The 20,716-nt window shown below is 40.9% G+C and overlaps 1 protein-coding gene across 2 annotated transcripts in view; it reads right to left on the bottom strand.

Moving 5' to 3' along the window:
• Positions 1-20,716, bottom strand: part of pdss2 (prenyl (decaprenyl) diphosphate synthase, subunit 2) — a 233,194-nt gene that overhangs the window by 118,632 nt on the left and 93,846 nt on the right. For both annotated transcript variants that reach the window (XR_010017040.1, XM_063040818.1), the window contains exon 3: positions 12,127-12,261. Coding sequence is in view for 1 of the 2 variants with exons in the window: in XM_063040818.1 (XP_062896888.1) it covers positions 12,127-12,261 (135 nt within the window). In the remaining variant the exon portion in view is untranslated. The remainder of the gene's footprint in view (positions 1-12,126; positions 12,262-20,716) is intronic.

The raw sequence follows: 20,716 nt of genomic DNA, 5'->3' as shown, positions 1-20,716 counted from the left end.
TTGCAACCTTCGAGATTTGGACCATTATCTATGCCAGTTCTCTGAAATCCCACTCCATGACCTACCTTCACCAATTTTCTTTCAGAGATCCATCAACTCTCCAACAATGCCAGGGATAACTTACAGTAGGCAATTAACCTGCCAAACACCTTTGGTGTGCAGAAGGAAATGGAGAGTTTACCATTGTAATTGCAGGAAGAACTGCAAACAGACTGAATCTATAATCTATAAACTACATGACTGAATCAGACGTTAGGATTCAATCAACCTGAAAGGCCAAACCTGACTTAATAAGGTATCTCAAGCTTTGAAATGTAACAAAAATATTATAGCAGCATATTACAAACTGAACAAAGTACAATGAAACCCCAATTTTACACGCCCCAATTTAATGTGAATTCAGATATAACGCGATGAGTCATTGGACTTCATGTCCATCCATGTCTATGTCAATCCACACTCCCCCTTCTCCAGCCTTGTATCCCTTTTGCCAATCAACTTCCCAGCTCTTGGCTTCATCCCTCCCCCTCCTGTCTTCTCCTATCATTTCGGGACTCTCCCTCTCCTCCCACTTTCAAATCTCTTACTATCTCTTTTTCCGTTAGTCCTGACGAAGGGTCTCGACCAGATGCTGCCTGGCCTGCTGCGTTCCACCAGCATTTTGTGAGAGTCATTGGACCTTTCTTTTGCTCAAACAATCACATTATAACGGGGTTTCACTGTACTTCCAAAACAAACAGGTGATACAAGACTTCTAACACGTCTAACAGTTGTGGTTAATGAAATAAAACCAATCCAGAATCACTTATTCAACACTGTTGGTAAACTCACATAACATACAAAAGACAAAACTGAACTTTTGCAGTCAGCTTCTATCAAAGGTACTGAGTGGATTTTCCAACTTATCCTTGCATGTGATCACAAAAATCATTGATGCCAACCTTAAATCAACTGAATGAAAGAGAAATCAAGAAATGCTCTGAATACTAAAAAAGCTACAGGACCAGACAAGAACCCAGTCTGAGTACTGAAGATATGCTCAAGCCAAAAGTTGGGCTTGACGTCGTTTGCATTTATAATAGGACATCGAAAACTACCCCACACTGAGGCCCTTCTACTCACAATGTTGTGCCAACCTTTTAAGATACTCTAAGATCAATCTAATACTTCTCTCCTACATAGCCCTTCATTTTTATCATCCACATGCCAATCAAACAGTTTCTTAAATGTCTCTAATCTATCTGCCTCTGTCACATCTGGCAGGGTGTTCTATATACCTACCACTTTCTGTGTAAAAATCTTATCTCTGACATTCCTCTATACCTTCCACCAATCACTTTAAAATAATGCCCCACGTTTTAACTATTTCCACCTTGGGAAAAAGTCTCTGGTTATTTACTCGATCTATGTCTCTTGTCATCTTGTGGACCTCTATCCAGATGCCTCTAATCCTTCTGTCCTCCTTCACTCCAAAGAGAAAAGCCCTAGCTCACTCAACCTATCCTCCTAAGATATGCTCTCCAATCCAGCAGCACCCTGGTACATCTCCTGGTCACCTTCTCTAAAGCTTCCACATCCTTCTATAATGAGGCAACCAGAATTGACACAATATTCCAAGTGTGGTCGAATCAGAATTTTATAGAGCCACAGCATTAACTCATGGCTCTTGAACACAATCCTCCAACTAATACAGGCCAATACATCATATGCCTTCTTCACAATCCTATCAACTAGTTCAGTAACTTTGAGGGATCTATGAACATGCACCCCAAGATCCCATTGTTCCTCCACATTGTTAAGAATCCTGTCCTTCAGCTTGCAATTTGCCTTCAAATTCGACCGTCCAAAGTGAATCACTTCACATTTTTTTCAGGTTGAACTCCATCTGCCAGTTCTCAGCACAGCTCTGCATCCTGTCAATGTCTTGCTGTAACCTACGACAATGTTCCACACTATCCACAACACCACCAACCTTCACGTCATCTACAAACTTACTAACCTATCCTTGCACTTCCTCATTCAAGTCATTTATAAAAAAGTCACAAAGAGCAGGGGTCCAAGAACAGCTCCTTGCAGAACACCACTGGTCACCAATCTCCAGGCAGAATATGCTCCATCTACAGCCAGATTCTACTTTCTACGGGCAAGCCAATTCTGAAGTCACATAGCCAAGGTTCCCTGGATCCCATGCTTACTGACTTTCTGAATGAGCAAACTATGGGGAACCTTGTCAAACACCTTACTAAATTCCATATACACATCAACTGCTCTCCTTTATCATTGTGTTTTAGTATATCCTCAAAGAATTCAATCAGGCTCGTGAGGCCTGACATGCTCCTCACAGAGCCATACTGACTCTCCCTAATCAGACTATGTTTCTCCAAACGCTCTAAAATCCTGTCACTAAGAATCTTCTTCAATAATTTGCCTACCACTGAAGCAAGACTCAGAGGTCTATAATTCCCAGAGTTATCCCTACTAGCTTTCTTGAACAAACAAATAACACCTTCCAATCATCTGGTACTACTCCTATGGCATGATGATGCAAAGATGATTGCCAAAGGAGCAGAAATCTCTTCCCTTGCTTCCCGTAGTAAACTGAGGTATATTCCATCCAGCCTTGGTGACTTAGCTATCCTTACGTTTATCAAAAGTTCCAACACTTCCTCTTTCTTAACATCAACATGTTCCAGCATATCAGCCTGTTTTACACTGTCCTCACAAACGTCAAGGTCCCTCTTACTGGTGAGTACTGAAACAAAGTACTCACTGAGAATTTCGTTACATCCTCCAACTCCAGGCACATTTCCTCTTCTTTCCCTCATCGGTCATATCCGCAGTCTAGTAAACCTCCTGTTTTTCATGTAATGTTTCATCTTGGCTTTTCCTTAATCCTACCTGTCAAGGCCTTGTCATATTCTGTTCTAGCTCTCCTAAGTCTATTCTTCAGCGATTTCCTGGCAATCTTATAACTCTCTGGAGCCATGTCTGCCCTTGCTTCTAAAACCTTAAGCAAGCTTCCTTCCTTCTCTTGTCAACCATGGTTCCTACACCCTACCATGTTTTACCTGCTTCAAGAACTTGATGCAAGCACTCCTTAAACCACATCATATCTCCATGCGGCATTTCCCCATTCCCAGTTATGCTCCCAACAGCACCATAATTCCCCGTCCACCAATGGATTACTTTCCATATGCATCTATCCCTGTCGAAGGCTATATGGTAAAGGTCAGGGAATTGTGGTCACTGTCTCTGAAATGCCCACCCGCTGAGAGATATAACACCTGACCAGGTTCACTGTCAAGCACTAGACCCAATATGGCCTCTCCTCTACTCAGCCTATCCACATATTGTGTCAGGAATCCATCCTGGACACACCTAACAAATTCCACCCATATATTCTTTTGCACTAAGGAGGTGCCAATCAGTATTAGGGAAGTTGAAGTCACCCATGACAACAATCCCTGGTATTTTTGTACCTTTCCAAAATCTACCTCCTGATCTGTTCCCTTCGTATCTTAATTACTACTGGGGAGGGGGATGGTCTACAGAATGCTCCCAATAAAGTAAATGTCCCCATCCTGTTTCTGATTTCCACACAAAATGATGCAGTAGACAATCCCTCTACAACATTTTCCTTTCTGCAGCTGTGATATTATCCCTGATTAGCAATGCCACCACCCAACCTCTTTTACCTCCCTCCATGTCCCTTTTGAAACATCTAAACCATGGAACATCCAGCAACCATTCCTGCCCTTGTGACAGCCAAGTCTCTGTAATGGCCACAACATTATAATTCCATGTTTTGACCCATGATCTAAATTTATCACCCTTGCTACAGATACTTCTTGCACTAAAATAGACTCACTTCAACTCATCCCAGTCACAACAATTTTGCTCTAGCAACTGCCTATCCTTCCTCATGGACTCTCTACCTGCTGCATCTACCTGCATACCAACTGCCCCATCCTCTGATCTCGCTCTCCAGTTCCTGCAGCCCTGCCAAATGGGCTTAAACCCTCCCCAACAGTTCTAGCAATCTGCCCACAAGGTACTGGATCCCTCAAGTTCAGGTGTAACAGGCCCTTTTTTGTACAGGTCATAAATTTACTACCCTTGAGGTCTGGATTTTCAACTCCCTCTTCAGAATTTTCTTTCCTATGCCGTTGGTACCAATATGTACCACAACTTCTGGGCGCTTGCTCTTTAGAATGCTGTGGCCACAACCTGAGACATCCCTGACCCTGGCACCTGGGAAGCAACATACCATCTGGGTGTCTCTTTTATGTCCGCAGGATCGCTTGTATGCTCCTCTATCTATGGAATCTCCTAACACCACTGCACTCCTCTTTTCCCCCCTACTCTTCTGAGCCACAGAGAGAGACTCCATGCCAGAGATCCAGTCACTGTAGCTTTTCCCTGCCAGGCCATCCCCACAACAGTATCCAAAATGATATCCCTGTTATTGAGGGGAATGGCCTCCAGGATACACTGAGCTCTTTTGCCTATTTCCATTCCCTCCCCGACAGTCAACCAGCTACCTGCCTCCTACAACTTAGGGGTGACCATCTTCCTGTAGCTCTTACCTATCATTTCTTCATTCTCTTGTGTTAGCCATTCACCTAACTGCAACTCCATTTCCATAGGACAATCTGCAAGGAGCTGCGTCTCGATGCACTTCACACAACTGTCGTTATAAGGGTGACCCAGGATCTATTCTCACTACTCTAGCTAGGTAAAAACAAAGAAGCAAACTTGTCAGATACTTAGATTAGCCTCCGTCTCTTCTCGACTGAGCCTCTCGAGCCAAAGCCTCAAGCTCCCCACTCACACAATGGCTGCTCTGCTTAAACTTTGCTTCTTAGAGGCCTTTACCAAGTGCCTAATGAACCACAACATCTCAAGCCCACTGAAAAGATCCGACAGTTCATGTTTTAAACCTCATGCTGCTCACTCACCTCCAAACAAGCAACTGCTCGCTTGTGATATAATGCTGTAGGTTACTATATGTCATATTGGCTGTCAGCTGAATGAAAATTAATTGCCACCAAATAACTGTGATCGTATCTTATCAGGTGATACCAGATGAGGTATTGGCCTCAATACCTCATTGTGCAATTGCAGCTTGAATTTTCTCACTTGCAGACCTCAGTTCAGATTGGCAACAACATGCCCACAATCACTATCAGCACAAGTTCACCACAGGGGTGTGCGCTTAGACCCCCTGCTGTATTTGCTTTACACCTATGACTGTGTGGCTTAGCACAGCTCTAACACCACGTTCAAGTTCGCTGATGACACCACTGTCCTTGACTGAATCAAAGGTGGTGACGAACCAGCAAATAGGAGAGAGATTGAAAATCTGGCTGAGAGGTGCCACAATAACAACTCAATATCAACAAGACCAAGGAGATGATTATAGACTTCAGGAGGAGGAAACCAGAGCTCCATGAATCAGTCCTCATCAGGGGATCACAGGTGGAGAGGGTCAGCAAATTTAAATTCATAGGAGTAACTACTTCAGAGGACCAGTTCTGGGCCCAGCACCTAAGTGCCATCGCAAAGAAAGCACGACCGCACCTCAACTTCCTTAGGAGTCTGCTGAGATTCGGCACGACACCTGAAACTTTGACAAACTTCTTTAGTTGTGTAGTGGAGAGTATATTGACTGGCTGCATCATGGTCTGGTACGGAAACACCAATGCCTTTGAACAGAATATCCCACAAAAGGTAGTGGATTAAGTTGAGTACATCACAGGTAAAGTACTCCCAACCACTGAGCACATCTGCACGAGCTGCTGTTGTAGAAAAGTAGCATCCATCATCAGAGATCATCACCACCCAGGCCATGCTCTTTTTTCACTGTTGCCATCAGGTAGAAGGGTCAAGCACCTCAGGGTTCACACCACCAGGTTCAAGAACAGTTACTACCCCTCAACCATCAGGCTCCTGAACAAAACAGGATAACTACAGTCACACTGAGATGTTCCCACAACCAATGATCTCACTTTAAGGTCCATTTATCTCATGTTCTTGCTATTTATTGCTATTTATTTACATTTGCATATGCACAGTTTGTTGTCTTCTGCACTCTGGTTGATCCTGTTCTATTCTATTCAAATTTATTCTATAGATTTGTTGAGTATGCCAACAGGAAATCGAATCTCAGGGTTGAATGTAGTGACATATCTGTACTTCAATAATAAATTTAACTTGAACTTTGAACCATGTAGGATATCCTGATATTAAATAACAACTGTAATAAAATACTATTGTGCATTGTGACTAATAGACTGGCAACTACTACATATCCAGTGTTTCTCAATTGAGCATCGTAAAACAGTTTCTTTTAAGTGTTAAAAGAGTTCATAAGGATATCACAAAACTTTATTGCATTAATCACATAAAATTAAATTAGTACCTAAAAATAAAATACAAGAGAAGAACTAGAATACAGGTTTGCAGATAATGCCATAGTTCTAACTTGAAAGTTGCCAAGGCCAAAATAGACCTGTGGGCTGGCAATGCAGCAATTGCAGTGAACTGTAATGTATTAAGATTTTATATCTGCAAATAAGATTATGTGCACAAATAAACAATAATTTTCTAAATACACAATATTTACACTTCTACAGTCGATCTCCATATATTTAGAATTTCCAAACAGCTTAATTTAACATTAAAACACATTAAATAATTATGTACTAAAAGCAAAACGACAGGTAATAATTAATTACCTTTGCAACACAATTCACAAATAAAAAATGGCTTTCTTCTTTTGGTTCAAAGTCTAATTCTATTTATATGCATTTTTCCCTCTTTATAAATCTGATATAAGTTCAATTGCTGCCTGCTACACTTGTTCACTCGCTGTGCTAATATCTCTTTATGTAGGTCTCTTCTATTTTTGACCCGTTCTCAATTCACACTTATCATATACTTTGTTCCTCTTGCAAATCATTTCCCTCTCTCTGCCAACTATTTTCTACCATTACTGCCTGAGCTATCATGGAATGGGACAGTTCAATAAAGCACAGGCCCAATTTGACTTGGTAATTTTGCGGCATTTCAATCTCCCCTTACACCTAATTCATCTGAGCTTTCCAGTCAAACCTATTACTTTCACCCTCCTTTACTTACAAAGAATCCCTTCATTATGATAAACTTATGGTGTAAAAAAAAATCCTAGTTAAGATATAGTACCTTTTTTAAAAAAAATAAATATGCAGCTTAGAACTCAGCCGAGCAAACCCAAACCACACCAGATTTTGGCGGAAGTCAGCTGAATTTATTTGCCTTTACATTGGGATTGGTCTATCATTGTTACTGTACCAAGATGCAGTGAAAATCTTCTGTTTGCGTGGCACCCAGACAGGGTATTCCAGACATTAGTATACTGAGGAAGCAAAAAAGGAAACAAAATGTCGAATGCAGTGTTACCATTACAGAGAAAGTGCAGTGTAGAGAGGTAAATAAGGTGCACAAGGCACGATGAGGTACATTTGGAGATCAAGTTTATCTTTGAGAGGATGAGAGATCCATTCAAGAGTCTAAAAACAGCGGGATACAGCTGTTCTTGACTGACAACACGATCATTTGAGTGCCTCTGGAATAAAGTTGAGGCTAGAATATCACACGTTTTTTCCATTCATATTCACCATTGTTGACGACAGTTAAAAGAAGTTAATGGTGCTAACAGCAGTGAGAAAGGTTAAAGAAAAACTACTCATTAAGGAATTGAAAATCCAAACTTGCATCCGGATTAATTTTTTACCAAAGCATAGAGAATAGTGTTCCTTTACATAGTGGTATAAAGTAGGCTCAGCGGTATCATTCAGTATAGTTCCACTCTGTTTATTTTGGGAGACGTTAAAAGGAGGAAACAATATCTTGACCGACAAATTAGTATTTTCAAAATTACTCCAGACTGTCAACTTTGAAGACCATCCAACTGGCCTCTCACACAAGATCACCTATAGCCTTTAGGAGACTCTGTAGAAGAGAATGAGAGTCCCAGATGGTATACTGCCTCCCAGATGCCAGGGTCAGAGACATCTTTGATCGAGTCTGCAGCACTCTTTAAGGGGAAGGTAATCAGCCCGAAGTTCAGGTACACATCAGCACCAATGACGTAGGCAGGAAGGGTGAAAGCCCTGCAAAGTAAGCTCAGGGAGTTTAGTGTTGCATTAAAAGACAGGATGGTGATCTCAAGATTGCTACCTGTGCCACATACTCATGAGGCTAGAAATAGGAAAATAGCGCAGGTTAACACCTGGCTAAGGAAATGATGCAAGAGGGAGGGCTTCAAACTTTTCTCATCCAGGGCATGTGGGACCTGTACAAATGGGACAGCTTGTATCTGAACTGGAGAGGGATCAATACCCTTGTAGGAAGGTTTTCGAGTGCTTCTCTGGGGGGTTTAAGGTAGAATTCCCTGGTGGATGGAACCAGAACGAAAGGGCAGCAGTGGAGTGGCTGTGAGGAAAGTAGATGCTGAGCTAACAAGCAAAAACAAAACCAAAGCTGGTGCTCCCCATGTAGCCTCCTCTACATTGGTGAGACCCGTCGTAAATTGGAAGACTGCTTCATTGAGGCCTTTGCCCCCTCTGCCAAAAGTAGAATTTCCTAGTAGCCAAACATTTTAATTCTGATTCCCATTTCAACACGTCGGCCCACGGCCTCCTCTTGGGCCATGATGAGGCCACCCTCAGGGTGGAAGAACAACACCTTACATTCCCTCTGGGTAGCTTCCAACCTGATAGCATGAATATTGATTTCTCCTTCCAGTTAAAAAAAATTCCCTCTCCCTCCCCCTCCCCTCTTCCTCTATTCCACTCTGGCTTTTTAACTCTTCTCACCTGCCTGTCACTTCCCCCTGGGTCCCCTCTTCTTTCCCTTTCCCCTATGTCCACTCTCCTCTCCTATCAGATTCCTTCTTCTCCAGTCTTTTACCTTCCCCCCACCTGGCTTCACCTGTCACCTTCTACCTGGCCTCCCTCCCCTCCTCTCACTTTTTTATTCTGGCATCTTCTCCTTTTCTTTTCAGTCCTGAGGAAGGAACTTGGCCTGAAATGTCAACTATTTATTTATTTCCATAGATGCTGCCTGACCTGCAGAGTTCCTCCAGCATTTTGTGTTGATTTGGATTTCCAGCATCTGCAGACTTTCTCATGTTTAAAGACAGAAATTAACTGGTTGATGAGCATAGTGCAGCGGTCCCCAACCACCGGGCCGCGGACCAGTACCGGGCCGCAAGGAAACGATATCATTTGGCGATATGAGTCAGCTGCACCTCTCCTCATTCCCTGTCACGCCCACTGTTGAGCCTGAACACATGCGAGGTCATTAACAGCACGTCATCCATGTCAGCGCGGGAAGAAGATCAACTCCTCGAGCTTGCAAATGACGGCGGGCTGAAAAGTATGTTTGACATAACATCTCTGCCGGCATTCTGGATCAAAGTCAAGGCTAAATATCCTGAGATAGCCACGAAAGAACTGAAAACGTTGCTTCCATTTCCAACATATCTCTATAACGAATGCCATGAAAACTAAATAGACTGGACATAAAGAACCCCCTTCGAGTATCGCTGTCTCCCATCACCCCTCGATGGGACCGTCTTGTTGCAGGGAAACAAGTCCAGGGCTCCCACTGATTCAGCGATACTGGTGTGTTGCAATGATTTTATATGTTCATACGGGGAAAATATGTGCTGTGTGTTTAATATCCAAACGTTACTTAAAATGTTATGATGCTATTGACTGATAAGTGAGTATAACCATATAACAATTACAGCACAGAAACAGGCGATCTCGGCCCTTCTAGTCCGTGCCGAAAGCTACTCTCACCTAGTCCCACCGACCTGCACTCAGCCCATACCCCTCCATTCCTTTCCTGTCCATATACCTATCCAAGTTTTCTTTAAATAATATCGAACCTGCCTCTAGCACTTCTACTGGAAGTTCTTTCAACACTTACTTCAAGCTCCCCGTCCTCCCCTGATGATTGACTTATCACTATATTCATGCGAGGAAAATATGCGCTGTGTGTTTAATATTAAATTCGTTAGATAAACCCTTTTAGAAACGAAATTGAGTGTATTAGCACCTTATTACCAATATTCCGGTCATGATGAACACCCCCCCCCCACCCCCCGCCGAACAGAATCGGCAAAAAAGCTTTGCAGAGAATAATATCAGCAGGTACATGCATGCGCAGGTCATGCATGTGCACTGGTGCCCACGCAAGGCTTCATGGTCATTGTAGTCTTTTTTTGACTGCTACTCTTGTCCGTTGGCAAGCCTACCCACCCCCCCACCCCCGGGTTGGCCGGTCCGCAAGAATATTGTCAATATTAAACCGGTCCGCAGCGCAACAAAGGTTGGGGACCCCTGGTATAGTGGGACTAATGTTCTGAGATGCATCTATTTCAATGTAAGGAATATTGCAAGGACGACAAGTGAAATTAAATGGGATACAAGGTGTTGCTCTTCCAACCTGAGTTTGGACTCATCATGGAAGTAGGGGAGGCCATGGACAGAAAGTCAAATTGAGATGATTTGCCACCAGGAGATCCTGCCTTTTAAGACATGCAGAGTGAACGTGCTCAACAAAGCAGTCTCTAGTCTGTGTTGGGTCTAGAGAAAACCGCAATGGAGCACCAGGTACAATAGATGACCCCAACAAACTCATAGATGAAATGTCGCCTCACGTGGAAGGATTGCTTGGGGTCCTGAATGGCAGTGAGGGAGGAAGGGAAGAGGTAGGTATAGCAATTGCTATGCTAGCAGGAGTAAGTGCCAGGAGGAAGATCAGAGGGAAGGTACTGTATGAGTGGACAAGGGAGTCACGTATAGAAAGATCCCTATGGAAAATGGAGGAGGGAGAGATAATGATGTGCCTAGTGGTAGAATTGTAATGGACAGTGAGGAAGGCTATTAAAACTGACCTTGACAACCTAAGAAAATGGTTGAAAAATATGTAGTTCGAATTTAATGCAGACAAGTCTGAGGTGTTGCACTTTGTCAGGACAAACCAGGGTAAAATTTATGCAGTGAATGGTAGGGCTCCTGAGATGTGTGGTAGAACAAAGGAATCTGGGAATACAGATCCATAATTCCTTGAAAGTAGCATCAGAGCATTTGGCACATTGGTCACCTTAAATCTGAGTACAGAGTACAGGAGTTGGGGTGTGTTATCTTGAAGTTATATATATGTTGGTGAGGTCTAATCTGGTCACCAACCTACAGGAAAGATATCAATAAGCTTGAAAGAGTGCCAAGAAAAATTACAAATATGTTGCTGGGACTGGTGGACCCAAGTTATAGGGTAGGATTGAAAAGGTTAGGACTTCATTCCTAACCGGATTGCAGGAGAATGAGGTGAGGTCTAACAGAGGTAAGGAAATGTATGAGGGGTACAGCATGCATACAGGCTTTTTTCCCCTCAGGTTGGGTGATACTCTGGAGAATCTATGGGGAAATGGTTTCACTCAGAGGGTAGAGTGAGCATGGAATGAGCTGGTAGACGTGGGTTTATTTGTAATATTTAAGAGAATCTTGGACAAGTAATGAATGGGAGGGGTTTGGAGGGATATTGTCTGGGTGCAGTAGATGGGACCAGGCAGAAGACCATGTCAGCATGGACTAGATCAGCCACAGGGCCTGTTTCTGTGCTGTATTTCTCTATCAATCTAAAACAAAAAAATTGTGTAGAACACAAGTGGAGCTTAACCAGTAAAAGCTGGAAATACTCACAGAACATCCATGGAAAAAGAGTTTGCTTTTCAGATCAATGACCACTTCGGCTCCTTAATTTTATATTCCGGCATCTGCACTTGTTTTGATTTTCAATGGCATCTAGTTCTAATCCTTTATTTGTTATCTGCCTGTTCAGATTTCTATTAAATACATCCATACTGTTTGCCTCAACTTATATTGATTGAGAGTTCCACATCCTAATCACACTCATTGTATTTACTACTACATCTCTAAGACCTCACCCAGATGGCTGGTGATGAAGGACAAAGAGAAATTATGGTCCTTAATGAAAAATAAAAATAGCTTCCTCCTTCTACCAAGCAGATCTCTGATTAGTGGCAACTGATTGCAGCAAAGAAAAGCATACCTGGGGTAAATTCCACTAACTAGGTCTCCTTCTAGTCGGGAGTCTGCTTTTTCACTTGGTCCAGCTGCTTTTGACATCAACAAGACAACCAGACCTCGCAGCTGTAGACTGTTCCTGTTGTCATACACAAACCCCCTATTGAATCAAAAAAGATATGAAAACATGTTATTGGATTACAAATAGAGAGTCCACATATATATTTCAACTGCCAACAATTATATTGTAGTATAGCACTTCTATTAGTACTGAACTACCAAACCAATTCCCTCCAGAAATATTTTGCAAATTGTTTAAATGTGTTTCTTTTATATTCTTAATGCACTTTCTTTTTTTTTTACCTGAATCACTAGGTTATATTTGTTCTATGTATAAAAAGTAATATTTCTATTTAATATTTGACAAAATGTTACTGAATTATTTCAGCAGAATAAATAACATTTTCTGCGACTTGTTTTATAATAATCTGAATGGTCAAGTCATCGAATATATCCATGTATATCTGAGAAAGGTAAAACAGCTGTAAAGCAAGACATTGAGAGAGAAATCCTGTAAGGGCCTATATCAACATTCTTGCAAGGAAGTGAGGTATTGCACACCAAGAGCTGAATTTTCATCAAAATGCATACTCAAGCAGATAATCATTTGTTTCCTTAAATTTGAGATCTTTCATTGTTATTAAAATTAACCATAAAAATTTTAGGGAATTCAGGGACTTTGGCAACTAAAGGTAGTTGTCAAAAGTTGTCTTATTGAAATCAGCAAGCTCAAAAATTGATAATTCAGGAATACAAGTCTCTTGGAGGCCAATAGATAAGATCACAGAGAATGAGAGGGGCTCCTAGAAAGGAATAGGGCAAGAGTAGGAATGTTAATATCAAGGCTTTACATATTAATAACTCAATATACCAACAATTGTTGCTTGGGCAGGAATACATCTGCAACAAACCCAGGAATAAAAATATACACAAGAAAAAGATATATGAAATATGTATCATGATGGGTTATTCTTCTTGTATATTAACAGGTTCAAAAATGGAATCTCACTAAACTACTTACCAAAATGATTTTGTTTGCCACCTGCAAAAAAAAACCTTTAAAGACATACTTTAATGTTGTATATTCACTCTCTGCTTGATAGGATTCCTTCATTCATCGGTATTTTGATAAAGCCAACAGAAACCTCTGGGTTAATCAACAATGCTTCAGTGAACATATTTCAACCTTATTCTCTCAAAAAAGCAGTTCAATAAATGAGTCATTATTTGATTTCATCTTACTGTGAGGCAGTGCAGCATCTCCTGTCGTACTTATCTCAGAGTCAGAATTATCACCAACTTATCTCCAAACAGATTCATACCAAATTAAGGAAACGAGTAAGAGTCAATCCTGAACCCTTCTTCCTGCTCACAGAAATTTCAATACTCTGCCATAGCCTCTGAATTTTGAATTGAAAATTACCAAGTTAATTTGAAAGAGTAAAGATGACTGAAACGTATCATTTATTATTTTCCTATTGAGCAACTGACTGGGGGTATTTCATTTTGTATTGAGATGCTGTGCTCATCCACCAATTTATCACTAAAATGTTTTCTGTTCTTTTTTTTAACTGTTTCACAGGATGTGAAGATTTAAGATCAGCACAAGTTGTTCATCTCAATTTGCTGAACTGCAGAGGGAGTTAAAAATCAACCACATCCACAGGAAATACACAAAATGCTGGAGGAACTCAGCAGGCCAGACAGTGTCTATGGAAAAAAGTACAGTCGACATTTTGTGCCAAAACCCTTCGGCAGGACTGGAGGAAAAAAGGTGGAGGAGAGTCTGTTACAACAGGAGCCATTGGTCTTATGCAATTGCACGTAGCAATGTGAATTTCATTTCCATGGTAAACATAGTACCTTTGTATATTAACCACAGATTTTGGCCAGCTTTACAGTGATAAACATGACAAATAGCCAGGTGAGAAGATTACAATCCAAATAACAGATTAAGTCAAAAATGTAATATTTTAATAAAAGTACCTCATTTCAATAACTAGATACCAGGATAGAGACATAGGATTCTCCTGATCAGAGAAATTTCTTCCTCTCCATCCACCACCCACACAAATGCTGTTCGACCCTCCAAGTTCCCCCAGCACATTGGTTGATTTCCCAGGTCAGTAATGCACAAGGTTGAACTGATCGACAGACTGAACCACTTCCAAGTGCCACTTGCAGAAACCATTTTGCTGAAATATATAAATAGGTACTCATGCTTCCAGTTTTATTTGAAAGCACAAACAGCACAGCTCTTTCTTTGGCTCCTAACTATCTTCCCATTCACAATTTCACTAGTGTTCTTACCATCTTTGTCCACACCCATCATCATCTGCTTTAAAACTGAAAATCTTGTGAAGACTCAGCAGGGGAAACAGCATTTGTGGAGAGCGAAAACCTCATCAACTTGAAACGTTAACACAATTTTCCTTCACAGATCCTGCTTGACTTTTGTTACTTTTTGAGAACTTTCTATCTTATTTCATATTTCCAGATCAGAAATGTGTTACTTTCCAAAATTCTCTATGTACTCCTGAAAAGAATTTCAATCATAGAGAACAAAGAGGATGGTTCAGCCCCTTGCACCTAGTCCACTGGAGCTGGTTGATCTTTGATCACACTGCCATTTGTCTGCATTAACCAGGTATCCTTGGAGACAACTTTGAATATCAAGAGAACCAATGTCTACCATAAATGTACTAGGCAACTAAAGCTACACAGTGACACTGGGTAGAAAATTCCAAAGACTAACTACCCTCTAGGCAAAAGCATTATCCTCTTTACTTTAGTCCTGAATGGCCAAATCCTGAATCGGAGACTATAACTGTTTTCTTTACACACAACCAGGGGGATCATCTCCCTATCAAGCCTCACGAGAACTTTATACATTTCAACAAGACGGTGTATCTCTCTTCTAATTGAAAGAGAGAATAGGCCGAGTATGCTTTAGTCTTTCCTCAATCATCACTGTATTCCAGAAATTAAGGGAGTGAATGTAAATAGTAGTTCTTTCCTTTAAACCTTAGATTTAATTTAACTGGTTGAATTTAAACTCCCCCGGCTATTACGGCGAGATTCAATCTCATGGCCCTTAACCGAAACTTAACCACTACCATATGTACCACAGTATACTACAAGTCTCGAGCCTCCCACTGATTGGTGAGTAGCAAAAGTGTTTGCTTGACTTGTCCAATAAAAGTCAACATTCATTGGGATACTGCAGCAGAAGTAACACTCCTAGCAATCTGGGAATATTCATAAAAGAGTTAAGTATTGCCTGCCACCCGTCTCTTCTCTTATACAGCAAACTTTTCCCACAAGTTAAGAAAGAAAACAAATATTCTCCCTTTATTCTACCAGGGAATCCCTTTGTTCATGTACATATGTATCTTGTAACTTGTCAAAACATTTTTTAAATGTTGTAATTGTACCTGCCTCTACCACATCCTTGAGCAGCTCATTTCAGAATACCACCAACCATCCATGTGAAACATATACACCTCAGATCTCCTGTAAGTTTCTCTATCTTTTCATCTTGCCTTTGCTGTTGAATTCTATACTCCTCTACTTTTGGAAAAGGATTCTAACTTTTAACCCCATCTATTCCCCTCTTAATTTTATAAACCCCTAACAAGTCATCCCTCAGACTCCTCCAGTCTAGTGAGAATAAATCAGCCTATCCAATCTCTCCTGATGATTACAGCCTACATCCCAGGCAACATTCTGCATCCTTGCTATTGCTACAAAATCCTCCCTCTAGTGCGGTAACCAGAACTGTATGTAACTCTCTATGCAAAGTCTAACCAATGTTTTGTACAGCTAGAATGTGACATTGCAACTTTTAAATTCAATACCATGTTCTCCAAAGGCAAGCACACCGAATGCTTTTTTGCAATAACCCATTCACCACTCGATGGAAGAAATGGACTTAAAACCCAACATCACTCTGTACAACAGTCTCTTAAGGTCACTGCCATTTACGCTGTATTTCTTAACATTATTCAACTTCCCAAAGTGCTTTGCATCATACTTGCCTCGACAAAATCCAATTTGCACACCACAATGCCCAACTCTCCTGCTAATCTACCTCCAGCTGTATCCTTGGACACACTTCTTCATTGTTAATGACTTCACTAGATTTCTGCAGAAGGGGTAGGACTCTTTTACTAGACCTGTCCCAGCACTTTAAAAGAGCTCTTTGGAACTGTAATTAGTACTAACAAAATACTTACCTGTAGTGCACTACAGTGTAATGTGGTGTCAGTTCTATGCCCACGAGTATTAAAGTCCAAAGTCCAATTCATTGTCATTGCATAAGTAGCATCACAGACATGACCAGTCACTATAACCAAATGTTACTCAGAGACAGATATATGCTTACTAGTTCTCAACCCCTGTATTACACAGTAGCAGACCAGTGCCCAGAAGTCCCTAAAGAGCTTCCCTTGAAGAATGGTCACTAGTACAGTACTGGGAATCCAACAGACTGATATTAAAGAATCTGTGGCACTGTATTAAAAGAAAGCAGGATTTTTTTTATCCATTCACGGTCAGTGCTCATCTCTCAACAAAATATCACTAGACCGATTCTTTCACTGCTGTTTGTGGGAGCTTGCTTTGGAGAAATTTACTTTCACTTTCCATTTTGACAGCATCTACATTGCAAAATCTTAGGTATGTTTAGAATTCATCCATTTGTCTTAGAATTCAGGTCGATACTGTCCCAGCAGGCCAATGTTTCTCTTTCCACCACGAGCATCTTCTGTTGGTTAATGATGAAATTAGGCCACAAAATCCTTCACCATCTCTAGAGGAAAAGGAATTGTTGCATGTTGGGTCAAAGCCCTGCTTTAGAACCCAATCACTCAATTACATAAATACAGGAATTGTGGAAGCATTTAATCATGAAAGTTACAAATTTTGTTAGGATCTGAATGCCGAAGAAATGACAATATATCATAAATGCAGCATAAAAAAGTCTCCCAAATTATTTTACAATTGCTATAAAGGGAACAGAACACCAGCTTTGGTATCTGAGAGCACCACGGTAGCGTAGAGGTTAAAGCAATGCAATTATAGCTCGGGGCATTCTGGAGTTCCATTCCGGCGCCGTTCTGTAAGGAGTCGCTGTACTCCTCCCTGTGGAATATGTGTGTTTTCTCTGGGTTCTCCAAACCTCCCACAGACCAAAGACATACTGGGTAGGTTAATTGGTCATTGTAGAAAGAAGCCAGAAGATCATCTTTGGAATACACAGTGATAAATTGTGAACAACACTGAGGAAGATGTTTATGACAAACATGAAACTCTTCATTAAAGATACCAAAGAGCAGAGGTGATTAGAACAGATGATTTTAAGAGGAAGCTAAACATGTATACGTTGATGGCGACTATAGCAGAAGAGGAGAAGGAAGTTAAACATCAGCACATCATTTTTGCATGTGTCAACATACTGGATTTAATGCCTGCCTCTGCACCAATAACATTGCAAAATGGGAGGCATTATGAAAAGTAACCTTAGTCCAGCAAATGGCTTCCTCCTCAGAACCAGGTGATCAATTCAGCAACTGAAATGCAGAATTATCATTTTTCAGGATCTGGGAGTTGTTACACATCACTCATTATCCACAGTATTCAGTGCTCTCAGTCACTTCTTAAGCTGTGAAGTGAATCAAAATGCTTAAGACTAGTCATATAATATAATATCACATATTTCACCATCAATAACGTTGTCTACATCCTGCTTCACAGGGAAATTGGCAAATTTTGCACAAGGGGGTGCAGAGACTTGAACAATAAGTTCAGAACCAATGAAGTGCCATGTTTTCATATCAAGCAAAGACAAAATGCCCTTTCCATAAACCACTTGTGTTTGCTTATCATCAACAAATTATAGAATCATATGGAACAGAAATAAGTTCTTTCAGGCTACCTTGTCCATGATGCCTATCCTTATCAACCCATTTTGTCTGCATCCTCAAAGCCTTTCCTATCTCAGTACACATCAGGAAAAAGGAGCAAGCATTTGTCAGGTATAGGCAGCAGGGATCAAGCAAATCCTCAAGTAAAAAGATTGAAGGAAACTAGGAGGCCAAAAAGGAGAACAGGAAATATCCTTGGCAAATAAGTAAAGGAGAATCCACATATTCCACATGAATATTGAGAGCAAAAGCATAGCTCGAGGATGCATAGGCCCCCTTTAGAATCAGTGTGATCATCTACAAGTGCAATCAGAGGATATTTTATGAACAATATGAACAAATGGAAATCTTATTAACAATTCTCATAAGAGAAGGTCATGCATGCTAGGAAATATTTGAAAGACAACAGTGATGCACTGAAACATTGCCAACTACAAAAGAGGAGACACTGGTGGTATTGAGGCACATCAAGGTGAACAAACCCCTGGGGTATGACCAAGATTATCCAACAATGTTGTGAGAAACAAGGGAAGAAATCGGAGAGGACTAAGCAACGATTTTTGTATCTTCCTTTGCTACTGGTGAGATACGAGAAGATTGGAGGATGGCCAACGTTATGTTTTTATTTAAGAAAGGCTACAAAAACAAGCCAAAGAACTACAGACCAGTGACTCTAACACCAGGGGTGGAAACTTTACTGGAGGGGAGTCTGAGAAAAAGGATCGATTTGCACTTGGAAGGCAATGATAGTGAAGGTGGTTTTGTGCGTGGGAAATAGCATCTCATGAATTTGATTGGAAATTTTTTTTTTGAAGAGATGACCACATGGACAGATGAGCACAGAGCAGTGAATTTTATCTACTTGGACCTTAGCATGGCCTTTGAGAAGGTCCAGCACGTTAAGTCTGTAAAAGACATTGGTGAGACAATACCTGGGTATTTTGTGTAGTTCTGGTCATGCTACACTTGCTAAATCTGGAACTGTTTTCCCTGGATCATAGGAGATTGAGTGCTGACCTTATAGGGGCAAAGGTAAAATGGATTGTTACAGTCTTTTCCCCACAGTAGGTGAGCCTTAAACTTGGGAGCAAGAGATTAAGATGAAAGGAAAGAGATTTAAATGGAGTTGAGTGTTGGCCCACAAGAAAATTAATCTCAGAGTTGTATATGGTGATATATATGTACTGTGATAACAAATTTACTTTGAACTTTGAAAACCCTGGATTTGTGAGACATAACCTCCCTTCACAAAACCATATTAATTAATCTTGGTTCTGTTCTGTAGTCATCCACATAGAATATGATTTAGGAGAAGTTCAGAGGAAAACAAAACCAGAGTTCAAGTTCAAGTTTAATTGTCATTCAACCAAATGTGAATATCCATGAATATAGCCAAACGAAACAGCGTCACTCCAGAGCCAAGATACAAAACACAGTACCAACAATCACACACAGCACATATAGCATATTTAAGATAGCAAGCCCATACAAAATATCAGTAAAATATAGTCAAAAATCAAAATCCCTGAGTCCATTAATGTTGCAGCAGCCGACAGTGGAACACAATACACAGCTTGTCTTCTGTTGAGCAAACACTGGAGAGCAGCACCGACTCCAGTATGGACACTGAGCCACACTGCCTCCAGCACTCCAGTGAAGCACACAACTCCACGCCTTTCTCTGGCTGGCTGCAAACAGGCAACACGGTGGTTTGAGGCCAAGAACTCCACGCAGTTTCTCCACCCTTGCCATTCACCAATAAACCAGTGAATCGCACTTGCAGCGTACCACATTACTAATGTCCAACAGGGTCCTGTGATCACAACAGAAGCGACCAAGGCCATCACTCACTATTAGACTGCATACTAGCATGGTACACTGACTCCAATTCTCTGGCGCAGGCAGCAGCACAATCTATACAAATCCAGCTCCTTCAGGTTCTACACCACCAAGCAACTCTCTGATGGGGTAATTTGCAATACTTTAAGTTCTTAATATCTATTGAGGTCTTGCAATCATAAAAAATACATTAAAAAGTAACAGTACACATTTGGTTAGCAGACAGAAGCCTCTGCATGAGTGTGCTGCCATCTTACCAGAGTAAGATTATACAGTGGCATGCAAAAGCTTGGGCACCCTGGTCAAAATTTCTGTTACTGTGAATAGTTAAGTGAGTTGAAGATGAACTGATCTCCAAAACTCAAAGTTAAAGATGAAACATTCTTTTCAACATTTTAAGCAAGATTAGTATATTATTTTTGTTTTGTACAATTTTAGGGTGAAAAAAGGAAAGGAGCACCATGCAAAAGTTTGGGCACTCCAAGAGATTTGAGCTCTCAGATAACTTTTACCAAGGTCTCAGACCTTAATTAGCTTGTTAGGGCTATGGCTTGTTCACAGTCATCATTAAGAAAGGCCAGGTGATGCAAATTTCAAAGCTTTATAAATACCCTGACTCCTCAAACCTTGTCCCAACAATCAGCAGCCATGGGCTCCTCTAAGCATCTGTGTAGCACTCTGAAAATTAAAACAAATAATGCCCATAAAGCAGGAGAAGGCTATAAGAAGATAGCAAAGTGTTTTTAGGTAGCTGTTTCCTCAGTTCATAATGTAATTAAGAAACGGCAGTTA

The sequence above is a fragment of the Mobula hypostoma genome, chromosome 2, assembly GCF_963921235.1.
Source record: "Mobula hypostoma chromosome 2, sMobHyp1.1, whole genome shotgun sequence".
Taxonomy (NCBI): Eukaryota; Metazoa; Chordata; class Chondrichthyes; order Myliobatiformes; family Myliobatidae; genus Mobula; species Mobula hypostoma.
This window is presented reverse-complemented; position numbering and strand designations above follow the sequence as displayed.